Source organism: Microchirus variegatus, assembly GCF_963457635.1.
Source record: "Microchirus variegatus genome assembly, chromosome: 11".
In the NCBI taxonomy this organism is placed as follows: Eukaryota; Metazoa; Chordata; class Actinopteri; order Pleuronectiformes; family Soleidae; genus Microchirus; species Microchirus variegatus.
The window spans coordinates 11,189,227-11,202,544 of NC_139812.1; the positions used below are offsets into that span (position 1 = coordinate 11,189,227).

The window sequence follows — 13,318 nt, forward strand, 5'->3', positions numbered from 1 at the left end:
GTATTCTGGGCCTTGGTAAGTATACTCTTTAAGCCGGGGCCACGGCCACAGACCAGTAGGAAGCCATTCATTACGCCATGCAGGGAAGGCAACGTGGGGAAAAACCAGGCCGACCACGTAGCACCAAGCCTGGCCACTGAGACCTGGCCAGCGTCTTCTCTTCTCCAGCAGTCTCCACACCCAGGCAACACCCACTGGCTCACACAAACAGCTTCCACACCCCTATATCCGTCTTTCTTTCGCCGTCACTCTCTAAGGGCTTTTCCACCAACAAGGAGTCAGAGTTGGAGCTGAAACCCAAACCAAATACTGAACCCGAGCAATTCCATTGTCAAAAAAACAGGTTCTGCAGAATCGGTCACACTTGGACCAGTCTCTTCCCTCTACTCTCAATCATTTCTCTAAATTCCACAAAACTAAACATTCCAAGGAATGTTCAGTGTGAGCTTGAACCAGGTTTGGCCAATTTCCATATCATAGCTCAACTGTGGCGAGAGCTACACGTTTGACACAGTGATCTCTTAATGCATCCTCTGATGAACAAGATAAAAGCTAATTATTCCAGCATTGTACCATCAACTGGGTTGTTATACAATGAATGATACAAATACAATAATACAACCTAAAATAACATCAATACAAGTCTGGCATTAATGTACAAATCCAAAAAAAATAGGTTTGAATTAAGTGGAGGGTTTGAGATTAAGAAAAACAAGGATGATCAAATATGGCCTCAGATCAATTCAGATCAATTTTGACATGACATTAAACTCAACAACAATCTTTTTGATTCACTCATGGATGTTTATCAGTACTGATTGAACAATTTTTTAATCAAAAGGTAGAATTATGTAAAACATTGTGTCCAGTGTTGTCACCGGATAACAAGGCATACATATGTGTTTTTATATTGTTCTTATATAGCACTGTTGCACCATGTTTGTTTTCCCTCCATAAAACTTCAAACCATATGTAAAACACCAGGCTCTGGTTCCATCACTGAACCAGAACATACTGGAACCAGAAGCCTTATGTCTTCATTTCCTCTCCATGCACTCCACAGTTACACCTCATCCATCGGGCTGGGAAGTCCCGGCTTGGGAGGCTGAACCAGCTCAATCCAGCCCAGTGCAGAGAAAACTGGAATATTTATAGAAAATGCAGCCTCCCTGTTCCTCCCCCAAAAAAGACAGAGAGTACTAAACTACACCCCATGTGGGAGGAGATGTTGGGATTGGATCAAGCTAAATGAATGGAAGAAGATAAAACGGCAGCACAGAGCTGCCACAACTACTACAACTGCAGACGTTTGTCATGAGAATGATTTCAAATTTTAACCAAACGTACACATACTTGAAATTATATAAAAAAACTGAATTAGCTTATTGTTAAAGAAAATTAAACGTGCAGTCAGTGAAAGTCCAGTATTTCTGACCTACATGCATTAGATTGCACTTCAGGGGCCAAACAACCAATGTTGAATGGATTTTTTAAAAATCATTGGCCTAAATACTAATATATTTTCTGCTCTAAATGATATTAATATGATAGCAGAGGTTTATTAGTAAGAGAAGCCAATTTTACCTGAGACCTCTCTATAATATATCATTAATATTAAGTTATTACCTGTAATATATGACTACAATAACATTCCCCCCTCTAGATGTTGGGTTTGCAATTTAATGTAGAAGAAATCAAACAACTGTTCACATGTATATGAACATTTGTTTGATTTGTTTTCTAGTGAGGCATTAAAATGTGTGTATGATTGTGTGTTGCAACGAGCCTTATTCCTCTTTTGGACCTGGTAAAAATAGTGGTGGTGGATGTGAGGTCCCTTCAGACTCTGTTATCAGCCTGCCCTGCTGTCCCTCCCACTGCCGCAACCACAGACTGACCACACGCGGCAGCAAGTGCGCACGCACGCACGCACGCACGCACGCACGCGCACACACACACACAGGCACGCATGCCCGCGCGAAGCAAGTGCAAATAATTGCACGCCAATTCGTGGTTCAGTCCAGTAAAACACATGCACAAAGAAACATATAAATCGGCATTCGCATAAAACCAAATAGGGGTTAGGCAATGTGTGGACGCGCCCAATTAGGCAAAAAGAGATCCCGGGCTAAATATAAAAAGAAATAAACACGCTTGCATACTTTATATAGCCATATCCTTGCACAAACAAAAGCTTCCATATGCAGTCGAGACACCAAGTCACACTCCCTCACATAAGGATATGAACATGGATGCCACAACCGAGCAATTAAGTGGCAAGTGTATGTCTGTGTGGGAAGAACAGTGATACAACATGTTTGTCAAATGTTTGACCAGTGCATCTCAAAGAGTCTCTGGGGAGGAGTACAGCCCTCTGCCATTATGTCCAGAGAGAGGTATGTATTTTTATGTTAGCAGGCGAGAGCTATGTGTGTGTCTGTGCGGGGCTGACAATCAGTACGCCCCTTGCCACCGCTAGTGCGAGCATTTCCTAAGGCAATAAAATGTCAACCACTTCAACGACAGGAAGTGGCGTTCACTCCCTGTTTCTTCATCTGAAATGTTAAACAAATCTTCACTGGATTTCCCCCCTTGGCTTAACATATAAAACAATCTGGGCAAGACTGGAATTCTTTTTACATTGTAAAAGCAGAATCAACTGTATCAGCTCGAACGTCGTGAGAACTTGAGAAGGTGGTATGTAAAACTAGGTTATGTATATTCAGATTATCAAATAAATAAATTCACTCATTCATTAATCAATCATTGAAATGACTGTCAGTGAAATACTGACTGTTAAAATATGTGTTATATAGCTCTTTATTCCAACAGCTTTATGATACAACAACTGATTTAGAGTATTAGGTCAGTGACGTGGGTCTCTCAATTGTATTTTCAGATATTAAATGTAGGGCTGCGCTATAAGAAAAGTTCAACAATACTGAAGCGACAGGAAATGACATCAGCCACAGAGGCTACTGGGAGCTAACAGCAATTAGCATTTGGAAAAGTGATCATTTTCAGGCTCTTTGCCATTATATATAAGATGTATCCACTGGGCAGATAAATCCTCTGAGGCTGGAAGTTTGTGTAGGACTCTGTGCTGCACTGCGGAGCCAAGAATAGAACTTTTCGCGGACTTCGGGTTTTTGGATACCGTTGCCCTCGCCAGCACTCTCACATGTTTAACTGACAAAGCGGAGCTCCGTGAGACAACAATTCCAAGCATTTAGCGCATTGTGACGTCCCAATGAGTGCGGAAGTCCACATTGTGTGTTTCATCTCCTGCACTTAGACTGAGGAGGACCACAAAAAACAGTGAGTGAGTCATCTTTTTCACACTGCCGACTGATAGGGCCTCCAGAGTCCCAAATATAAGGCGTTGCAGCAAACACCCAGGGTTCAGGTCCAGGTTCCTCCTAAAGCCAAACAGTAAGTGAAAATATACTGACCAGACACCAGGGGACAACTCCATTAATTGCAAAGTTTAGTTTGAATGGAAATCTATGGGGAAAAATGAGCCTATTTTCTGCTTGATTTAAATCATTTTTGAGGAATTAATGGTCTCAATCACTTGTTTGATAATTTCTTCAAAAGCAGACAATGTCAATTTCGGAAAAAAATAGGTTCCTGTTAAGAGGAAAATAGTTGTTAAAATATGGTACATATGATTGACAGCAGGTCATCCAATGAGTATCTCAAGGCTTCAGAACAAGAGTTCAGATTCTTAACGGTGCCGTCACAACCGGTCTGACACCAGAATTTATACCCAGGGATACCCAGCCCTAATTCACAATGACAGGATGTGCAACATACAGAAGTAGTCGCTGGAGATGGATGGAAACACAGACATCTTCACTGTGTGTGAGAAAGTCAGCAGGGTGGTACAGCCTCTGCTTCAGAAGCGGTGATGGTTCCCAGCTCTAAACTTGGCCCACTTACATTTGTTTCTTTGACTATAACAGAGGAAGTCGTTCCTCCTTGCAGCAGAAACATCTGCTACCTGTTTTTCTCACACAGACACACACTATTACATACATTAGCTATTTCCCAAGGCTAAACACAATATCCTCATCATCGCAGCATAAACACAGACACACATTCCCTTTCTCCCAGTCTGTTAAATTTACCACAGTCTCTTTAACGTACACTTCCTACTATGCACACCCACTATCTTCTCAGGCTGTAACAGTGAGTGCACCGTAGACCTCTATCTACGTTTTACTCTGTTTAGACCACTTCACCACTATACAGCTCTGCAGCTTCTGCTATAACTGTCCAACGCCTCTTCCCACAGCAAACACTACTCAAATATCTGCCTCCGTTATCTCCACAATGCCCTCACCCTACAACCTTCACCTGCTATCTTTAGCATGAGTACGGATGGTGTGTACAGATTAGAGCACGGACACCTGACCTGAGCCCAGTGGGACCTGTCGGGTCAAGCTGGATTCGGACAGAAATCCAGAAATGTTTGGCGGACTCGGGTCAGGTTTGGTCACGGATACTTTCAGGTTGTTTTAGTGATACACAGAGTAAAATATGGTGACATTAATTTACATTTTCTTTTATTGCTTTATTGAGAATACTTTAGATGTTGAGTAAAAATAAGTGATAGTAAGTACAAACTAATAAGAAGTAGTGAACAGTGAACACGGCATACATTCATGATGGATCTATCATTTTCCTGCATTACAACTCAAAATAAACCATGATGGTTGGATTGTGTAAAATTAAGTGTTGTTAATGGTGAGTGTGAAATGTTATTATACTCAGTGTTAACTCAGGGTGTGTATCTGTGCCTTTGTGTGTGTGTGTGTGCGCGCGCTCACTGTATCAACGATGATGAACACACACAAACACACACAGACACAAATAGAGCACATACATCTAGTGCAGACAATGCACCGACACACCACACTTTTCCCCTCTCTTCCTCCATTCCCGTCGCCATAAATAAAGGCTACAACTACCTGCGTGACAGCCAGAGTACACTTCAGTTAACTGTGTCTGGCTCCAAGAAAATATACAGAATGCATGTCAGGTTTTTGAGATGGGGTTGGACAAAAAATATGGACACAGAGCAATAAAAACCTGACAGGTCATGTGCACTATACCTGTAAGAGTATATCTATTAATGCAAGGAACTTTGATGTTGTTTGATAAATGCAAGAGATATCAGCAGTAATTAAACATATAAAGTCGGTATAAGAGTCGCTTCTGCCCCCTTAGAAAATAGGCTCATATTGAACAGGTACTGGTCTAGTAGGTACACTCTTAGAAATAAAAGTGCTAAGTAGGACCATGTAAGGTTCTTCGGCTTGTCCTCATAGGAGAACCCTTTTTTGGCTCCAGGTAGAACCTTTCTACATGGAACCCTTTTAAAACTATTTATCCAGGAATGGGGTTTTAAAGGGTTCTCTGAATCAAAATGGTTCTTACTGGAACCATAAGTGTTACCAAGAACCCTTGAAAAACTTGTAAAAGTGATTTCTATAGTAGGAGATAAGGTTGTGCCCCAGAAGAGATTTTACTTTATTTTACTACAGTGCAATAGAAAAAATAGGTATATTCAACATTAGATCAAATACCTAATCACGTCGCTCATTGTTTTTATATATATATATATATATATATATATATATATATATATATATATATATATATATAAATAAATGTTGCACAAATGCTCATAACAAATGCCAATTAAAGAATAGTTTTATTAATATATATTTTTTTACACGTTGGTTTTGAAGATGTTTTGAGCAAGATTTTCCTAGCAAGGTATAAAGTGGTAATTACAGTGTGTTAAAGATGCTAGTGGACAAACATTATTGTCTCTGGACAAGTCTTTATGTTTCCAGTCTTTATGTTGAGATTAGCTAAGCTAATTTAGCTAATTTAATTTAGCACACAGCCTTGTCATCACACGCAGTGGAAAAGTCAATGTTGTATAGTCTCTCTTTTGGGCCAACAGCAGATTTTATTATTCATAAATCCTGTGACTGTAAAGTGTGTGTGACGTTTAACAGTCTGCTGTGCTTTGGTGGAAGGAAAACAAAAAAGGAAATTAAGTGTTTAAGGCAGTCTGACAGACCCATACAGACATTTTTGTGCATGCGCCAGTGCCATGTGTTGGATGATCGGGAACACAAACTGAAGGGGAACAGAAACAGAGCTACTAAATGCCATAAAATGGAGTGGCAACCAGCTGTAACATCACCCATAAGAACTCTCTGAATCTGAACACCCATTTTGAAGCCTCAAGAAAGGGGTTTGGCTGGTGCCATGTAGACGTTTAAGAGTTCAGTAACCAGGCTCCTGTTAGACATACTATATCGTCCATTCTCCTCAAAATGCAAACATAATTTACGAAATTGGCAGCAAGTGCTATTGGAGAAGGCCTGAAACTAGTGATTGAGACCTGAGATTAACTCCTCAGAAAATGTTTAAATGATTTATCCAAAGACTTTCATTGAAAAAGACTTGTTTTTGGAACCAGTTGAGTCACGCCATGGTGGCTATTCAAATTAGTTGTACTTCCTGATTAACTTCACAAAGGAAACTGGAACACTCCATCCATTTATGGTGCAATGAGCACAATGAATGGAGAAATCTTTCACAAGTTTCATCCTGTTTCCCAAAATGCACTCATCTAATATTTCACTCTCATTTTACTGCTCCACTGCTATGGCTACAGAGTGTCTTCAATTATGTCAACGCTGAAGGAAGCAGCAACACTATTTTTTTTAAAATTCTATTTCCAAATACTACAACAAACATTTGGTACGTGTCCAAAAGGTGTTGTCATTGCAATAATAATGTTGGCCAAAAAAACATAGCAACAGTAACTAAGGAACTTGCGGTTATGATGGGTGGATACGATTGTCAGGTTGCACGGTGCTGAATAAAATTTAAAGACCTATGTTTACCTCAGCCAAGGAGGTTATGTTTTCAGTCGCCATCTGTCTGCCTCCATGTCTGTAAGTAAGAAGTATTACTATAAATCTGCAAATCTAATTTTCATAACTTTTTTAAGTAGATTTGGATAAGTAGATGGATACAGGATATTTTTCTCCCCCATCATTCATCAAAATTGTGAGATACAGCATTTAAAGTGTTGGTGGAGGTACGTGTTCTTTGAGAACTATGTTCTTTACATCTACAGTAAATCACATTGTGTAACTAAACTGCTGTAAATGTATACAAAGTGGCTACCTAACAGTAGAGCATACATGACAGGTCAAGAAATTATTTCATGTGACAACATTTATCACACAACTGAAGGGAAAAAAAAGACCAAGAGAAGACAGACAAAAGAGAGCAAGAAGAACAGGAAATCATAAATATACCAAGTGTGACGTTTTTTTCTTCAAAAGAAGAGACAGAAAGCTGGGAAACAGAGATGGATGAGAGGGGGTGAATGCAGAAACAGATCAGGAGACATCTGGGCAAGCTCCACACATGGAGGCCATGACAGGAACGCAAACTAAAATCCTCTCTCTTCCCCCAAAATCTCCTCTAATCCTTTAAGAGGCCAACCTTTCCTCCTCATCATCAACCTTTATTCCACAGCAGACCTCCCTGCGGTTTAGACCCTTATCAAACCACAGGTGCTCCATCAAGTCCTGAAGAAGACAATGTAGTTTCTATTCTTTACGTTGACCCCTCGGCCCTGGTGCTTCCACACCATGAGGCCCACAGCTCCTCATCAGTGTTATTCAATAAAAAAAAGGACAGGGGAAACCCCCAATCCCTCTTTTCCTCCGTGTGTGTTGATATTACCAGCAGACTGTTTGGTTGTGTTTGTCAGAGTGTGATGACAGAACTAAACACTGGTATTTACACTGCGATAACCGCCTTGTCTGGACAGGCTCGATGTGGAAACTGGCTGTGTGGGACTGACAGAGACTGTCTGTGCATGTGTGGGTGTGGGTGTCTTACTTTAGTTGTGTGGACACATTTTGGTTTGAATCCAATGCTGTAAGGACATTCGTCACAGCTTTAAAGGTTTGTTTGATGGTTAGGACAATTGGGATAACGCTTCAGGTTAGATTTTGTGTATGTGTGTGTGTGGGGGGGGGGATTTTAAATGTACATTTTACGACGACATTTTATTTTTTTTTAGCTCGGACTGGGTTCAATTTTCAGCGAACAATAATTTTATCTGATCACAAAATTCGATGTTTCCGAACAAAGAAATCTCTGTTTGTATAAAGCAGAGCAACTATAACAAACCATGTTAAGAACTTAATTAGAGCTGCTAAATGTTTCAGGTGCAGGGTGACATGTTCTAAGTATTTTGGCCACAAAAGGAGCATTTCATTGCAAGTGAGAAGCGAGAATAAAGGAAAGGCACAACCGGGCTTACTGAGTACTTAACTAATTGATCCATAATTATCATCATGCAGGTGTGGAGAAACCCATCATTTCAAGAAATGGTTTCAGAACTGGCTAAGGTCGCGGCATTTGAAAATATTAATATACGGCTTGAACCTGTCACATTCATGAGTGGGTACTGAATATAGAATGAATGTGGTGATGGCAAGTGTTCCCATGGACATAACAGCTTGGTCATTATAAACGTGCAGAACGCCATCAATATGCCTTGGAGACTTGTTTCTTTGTCTTTGTTGTTGTTATTTTATTGTGTTCATTATTATTGCTGCTTGTTGTAATGTATTATAAAATACAATAAAACTGTGAGTCACAAAAAAAGAAGAAATTACCTTCTCAAAATAAAGGTCTCATTTCAGGGAAGGATGAAGACATGGCACCATGTAATAAGCTGGTGGCTGGAGTGTGTGTCTGCACAACCACAACTGTACAAAACAGTCTGATAAAATATGTATCTGACAGACTTGTTATGTCCAGAACCAAAATAAACAACAGGCATGTTGTTTTACCCCAGTGTAACTCAGTAGATGACACAAATAGAAATGTCATTACATCTATATTATTGTATTCCATCATGTAAGAATTTTTTTTTTTAATTACTATAATCAACAACATTACCACTACTACATGCAGCTTAATGGTGATGACAATCATGTCAACCAGAGCTGCAACTAAGGATTATTTTCATAATCGATTAATCTGTCGATTCTTTTCTCGATTAATCAAGTTATCGTTTGGGCAATAAAATGTCACAAACCAAAATGATTCAGTTTTTAATGATTTCTTTGTTATTTGGAGCAAAGAAAGAAAGAATATATTCACATTTAAGAAGCTAAAACAATCAGAAATCTTCAAGCCAAATAATCGATTATCAAAATAGTTGACGATTAATTTCATAATTGAATAATCGAGTAATTGTTTCAGCACTAATGCCAACTCTGTGAAAAATAAGTGAACACAGGAAAGTACAGTCTAGTTTACCTTATGGTCAATTAGACCTAGGATACCACTGTCTCCTCTGCAACGCATGAACACTGTGGTTCAAGGTTTGATTCATCTGAAGCTACAACTACATATATACATTTAACATATTGTGTGTGTGTGTGGGTCAGACCTGCAGTAGGGTCCCATGGATGTGGTTGTGTTGGATTCTGGGCCGTGGCTCTGAAGGAAGCTCCTGTAGTAAAGAGTGGACTGTGGAGGGGACCTGAGTGACCAGGACAAAGGGGACGAGGGCCCGAGCTGCCATTTCTCTGGTCCGATACACTGCAGAATGACCACATCTGCAGAAAACAGCAACGATAACATTAGTGTTAGGAAAGTTTAAAAAAAAATGCTTATGTCATAATCTTTTTATCATGCATTACATACAACTTTTGAAACGAAAAGCCTTGTCTGTATTATCATGAATTATAATTATTTAGTTCTTCCGGTAACATTATGTCATGAGCAGCTGATCTCGTTTTTATGCATACATTATGTCGAGATATACTAGAGCACTTTTTTTTTGCTAATTTCTCCCTGTCCGAGTTGGTTTTTGCATAAACTTTTACTGACGAAAATCAGAAGCAGAATAGTTCCTAGACCAGCAGACGACCAATAATCCCAAAATCAAATATTTTCCAATCATTACCTAACCAGCCAGGAAATAACCTCTTTCATTCCGTTTTCACCCACACACAGATGTCTGTATCACACACACACACACACCCACACACACACACACACACACACACACACGATCATTTACAGTGTTCACTAGTAAAGGAGAATGTGGCCAGTCACCCCAAGTCCAGGCTAAAATTAACCTTGTTTACAAGCCGATAAGTCTTTCCATCTCCAGTGTCATAACACCGCCATCGCTGATAAGAAAGAAGGACATGACCAAGACCTAAGGGGGATGAAAGGAGGGGTAAAAGAGAGCAGAAGGGGCAGAGAGGGAGAGTGTGATCTACTAAAGGAAGTATGCAATTCCAAGAGACTTCAGTGCAGCTCTGCAAATCCACCCAGTAAAAATACCGACACGATTTCACAAAGCTTCAGTTTCAAAGGAGTATTACAGCATCTCAGTAAATATGCTATAACTCTTATGTCTGCAGCTGATTATCCTAGTTATCCAAATTATTAAGTGACTTGCGGTTGTCAGTGTATGGATACAGCACCACACCACGGAACATCTAATCCACAATAAACCATTGTTGAGATTGAAGCCAGTATTTTAGGGTGGTTTCACACCAGGATAGTCCATGGGACTCGATTAAATTGGGCGGCGAATGCTGAAAAACTCCACACCTGCACTTTTGTAAGCGGACCAAGGCACCTGGACAACGTGATGCAGTTAAAACAGCTGCCCGTTTGGGCACCTATTGCCCAAAAAGAGCACTGACCAGGAAGTAAAAATGCACGAGGAAGAAGAAAACCTGGCTCATCGATTGGTCAGGACTGAAAAATCCCCTTCAGCAGGCTTGTTCACCACAAAAACAAACAATGGAGCAACACCAAATTTATACAGTCTTGGGGTTTCTGTTTATACTTTGGTGCTCAGACCTAATTGGTTTTTCACAAGAAGCTGACCAGTACGAGCAGCAGGCGAGACAGCAAGCTTTCCTCACTCCCTCTCTTTGGTTCACAGGATAGTCCGTTTGCAATTTAAAGCGACCCGCACCAGGGTTGTAAGAGTCCAGAGTCCGCTTGTTTGGTCCTCCCCATATTTTGGACGGGCTTTCACACCTTACCAAATGAAGTGTCCAAGGAAACAAACTCCGGTCCGTTTAAAGCAGACCAAACAGCTCTGGTATGAAAGCGTGTGTATTGAATGTGTTGAACCGAACACACTATACACACACATACTGCTCTAGTCGTTTCAGTGGGGTCCAAAATCTGCAAACGTTGTGTTTCGTCAGTGTTTTTACAGAATGTAAATGTATACACACATAGAGAAATGGTGTTCACCTGCTTTCGAGTTCTGCCACACACACACACATTCTGGCTTTATCGGTTAACGAACGTCGTAAAAATTCTGTACTTGCTACAGAATATTAACGTAAATTAAATGGTATCAAACTTCCTTTTCAAAAAAACATTCTTCTTCTTCTTCTCTAAATCATTTCCTCATCTTTAGGAATTCTGAATAACACGGCACCGCTTTTATTTGTGTTTTTGTATCCAGGGACGACACATTTTCAAGACAAAGACATCTCAGATAAAGCAAACTAAAGGTAGTAGAGAAGAGGTTTTTATTTAGAGTTGGAGGAGTTATGCTGACTAAAGCTCCTGTGCATCATCAAGCCATAATGTTAGACACGCCTAAAAAAATCGATTAGACTGAACACAAACCGTTTTCAGTCTTTAGCCCACATTTGCAACTTTTTGCACATGCTCTTGGCAACTTTTTCCTGACATATACCATATGTAAAGAAAATCTAAAGCAGGCTGAACGCAAACTGTTGGTGATACTGTGGCAAAGTTCTCAAGATGGCAATGATCATGTTCACCAACTAATAGCATGGTAGTTGTCTAAGCACTAATACGCCTGGCTCCTCCAGAGATTACCGCTGCTGCATCTGTCCTACGATATATAGACAGCAAAAGTCGGACAATAACCAGACCCAATTCTTCAGATTTTATCCAGAGATTTAATGTCGGAAAAGGGCTACATTGATGCTAAACATATGCATTTATAGAAAGCCAAGGAACTGGCATCGCCTGAGAGTCTCAGTTCAGGGCAAAAACTGTGGCCTACAAATGTATTGCAAGCAATCCCTAAGTGTTGGACATAGCCAAACACACACTGGCATTTATGCAAGCATAACAAAGTCAAAGACGCAGATGAAGTGTGTATGGGTTGCAGACTGTTTATAGGCCAAACAAGAGGCTCAGTTCCAATGTGGAAAATTCAGCGGGAGGTTCTAGAGAAATATGAAACACATATCCATCACTACAGTGGTATGCGGAGATGAAAAGTAAGCTTGCTTTTTTGGCTTTAGTATGTGAGAGAACTGGTATGAGAAAAGTTGAAGGACCAACTTATAGTTGTAGAAAAAATTAGGAAAACAAAAAGAGTGAGAGGAAGGGGAAAGCGCTACTTGCAAATAATTACGAGCGAGTTAAATTATAACAGAGCACTGGAAATTACTTGTCAAAAATCTGCTGCCTGTCAGAATAAGAGCTGGGGGAAAATATAACGGCTAAGGCTGCTTAGAGCAACAAGTCAACAATTGTCAACAAATGCTTTTCCACCTGCTGTGAGCAGGCCTCCTTCACCCCCAACCCCTCTCACACACATGCATACATACACCTATAACCAGACTAGCACAGACCCTGTATCAAACACAGACAACAGTTTGCATTCCTGAGCTGTTCTGGCCTATAGATGTGAGTTTATGTGCATATACACACACCCACACGTCTAATGACCGAGATCCATGACCATTCCTCACTTTCCACATTTGCCAGCCGCCATTTGGGGCCCATATGTTAACTATCTGCACTAATTTGTCCCATTGAAACTCTTTTGCAAAAGGAAATGACAGTTTGGAGAGGTGTAATTTTAGAAACAGGGTCGTCCCCTGTGGGGTCTGGAGGCAGACTGTTGACTGGCATGGATGAGACTCATCTGGGCCTCATTTCAGAGAACTGGGAAAATTGTTTCCTCCACAGACACTGTAGCTTTTTAACTAAACAAGTGTTAGAAACAAAGAATGTGGCTAACTTAAAATGTTAAAAGTTACAATAGTTTTGCATAATGCAGCAGCCTGAACGCAACCATTCTTTTACCAATTTCCAAAATTGCCTTCGTTTGACTTTTTAATGGTTCGCTTGCAAACCAGTTGTGTGTAGAATCAGGTTTGGTGCCACCTGTAATAAATATTAGCAAAGTTTAACAATGCCACCACTTTTCAAGGATTTTTTAATTCTACTA

General features: G+C 40.2%; 1 protein-coding gene across 1 annotated transcript in view; it reads right to left on the reverse strand.

The window, feature by feature from the left end:
- Positions 1-13,318, reverse strand: part of thada (THADA armadillo repeat containing) — a gene marked incomplete at its 5' end in the record, with an annotated part of 92,585 nt that overhangs the window by 38,570 nt on the left and 40,697 nt on the right. Inside the window, one exon of the mRNA XM_083897242.1 lies at positions 9,512-9,680. Within this exon, the coding sequence (XP_083753368.1) occupies positions 9,512-9,680 (169 nt within the window). The remainder of the gene's footprint in view (positions 1-9,511; positions 9,681-13,318) is intronic.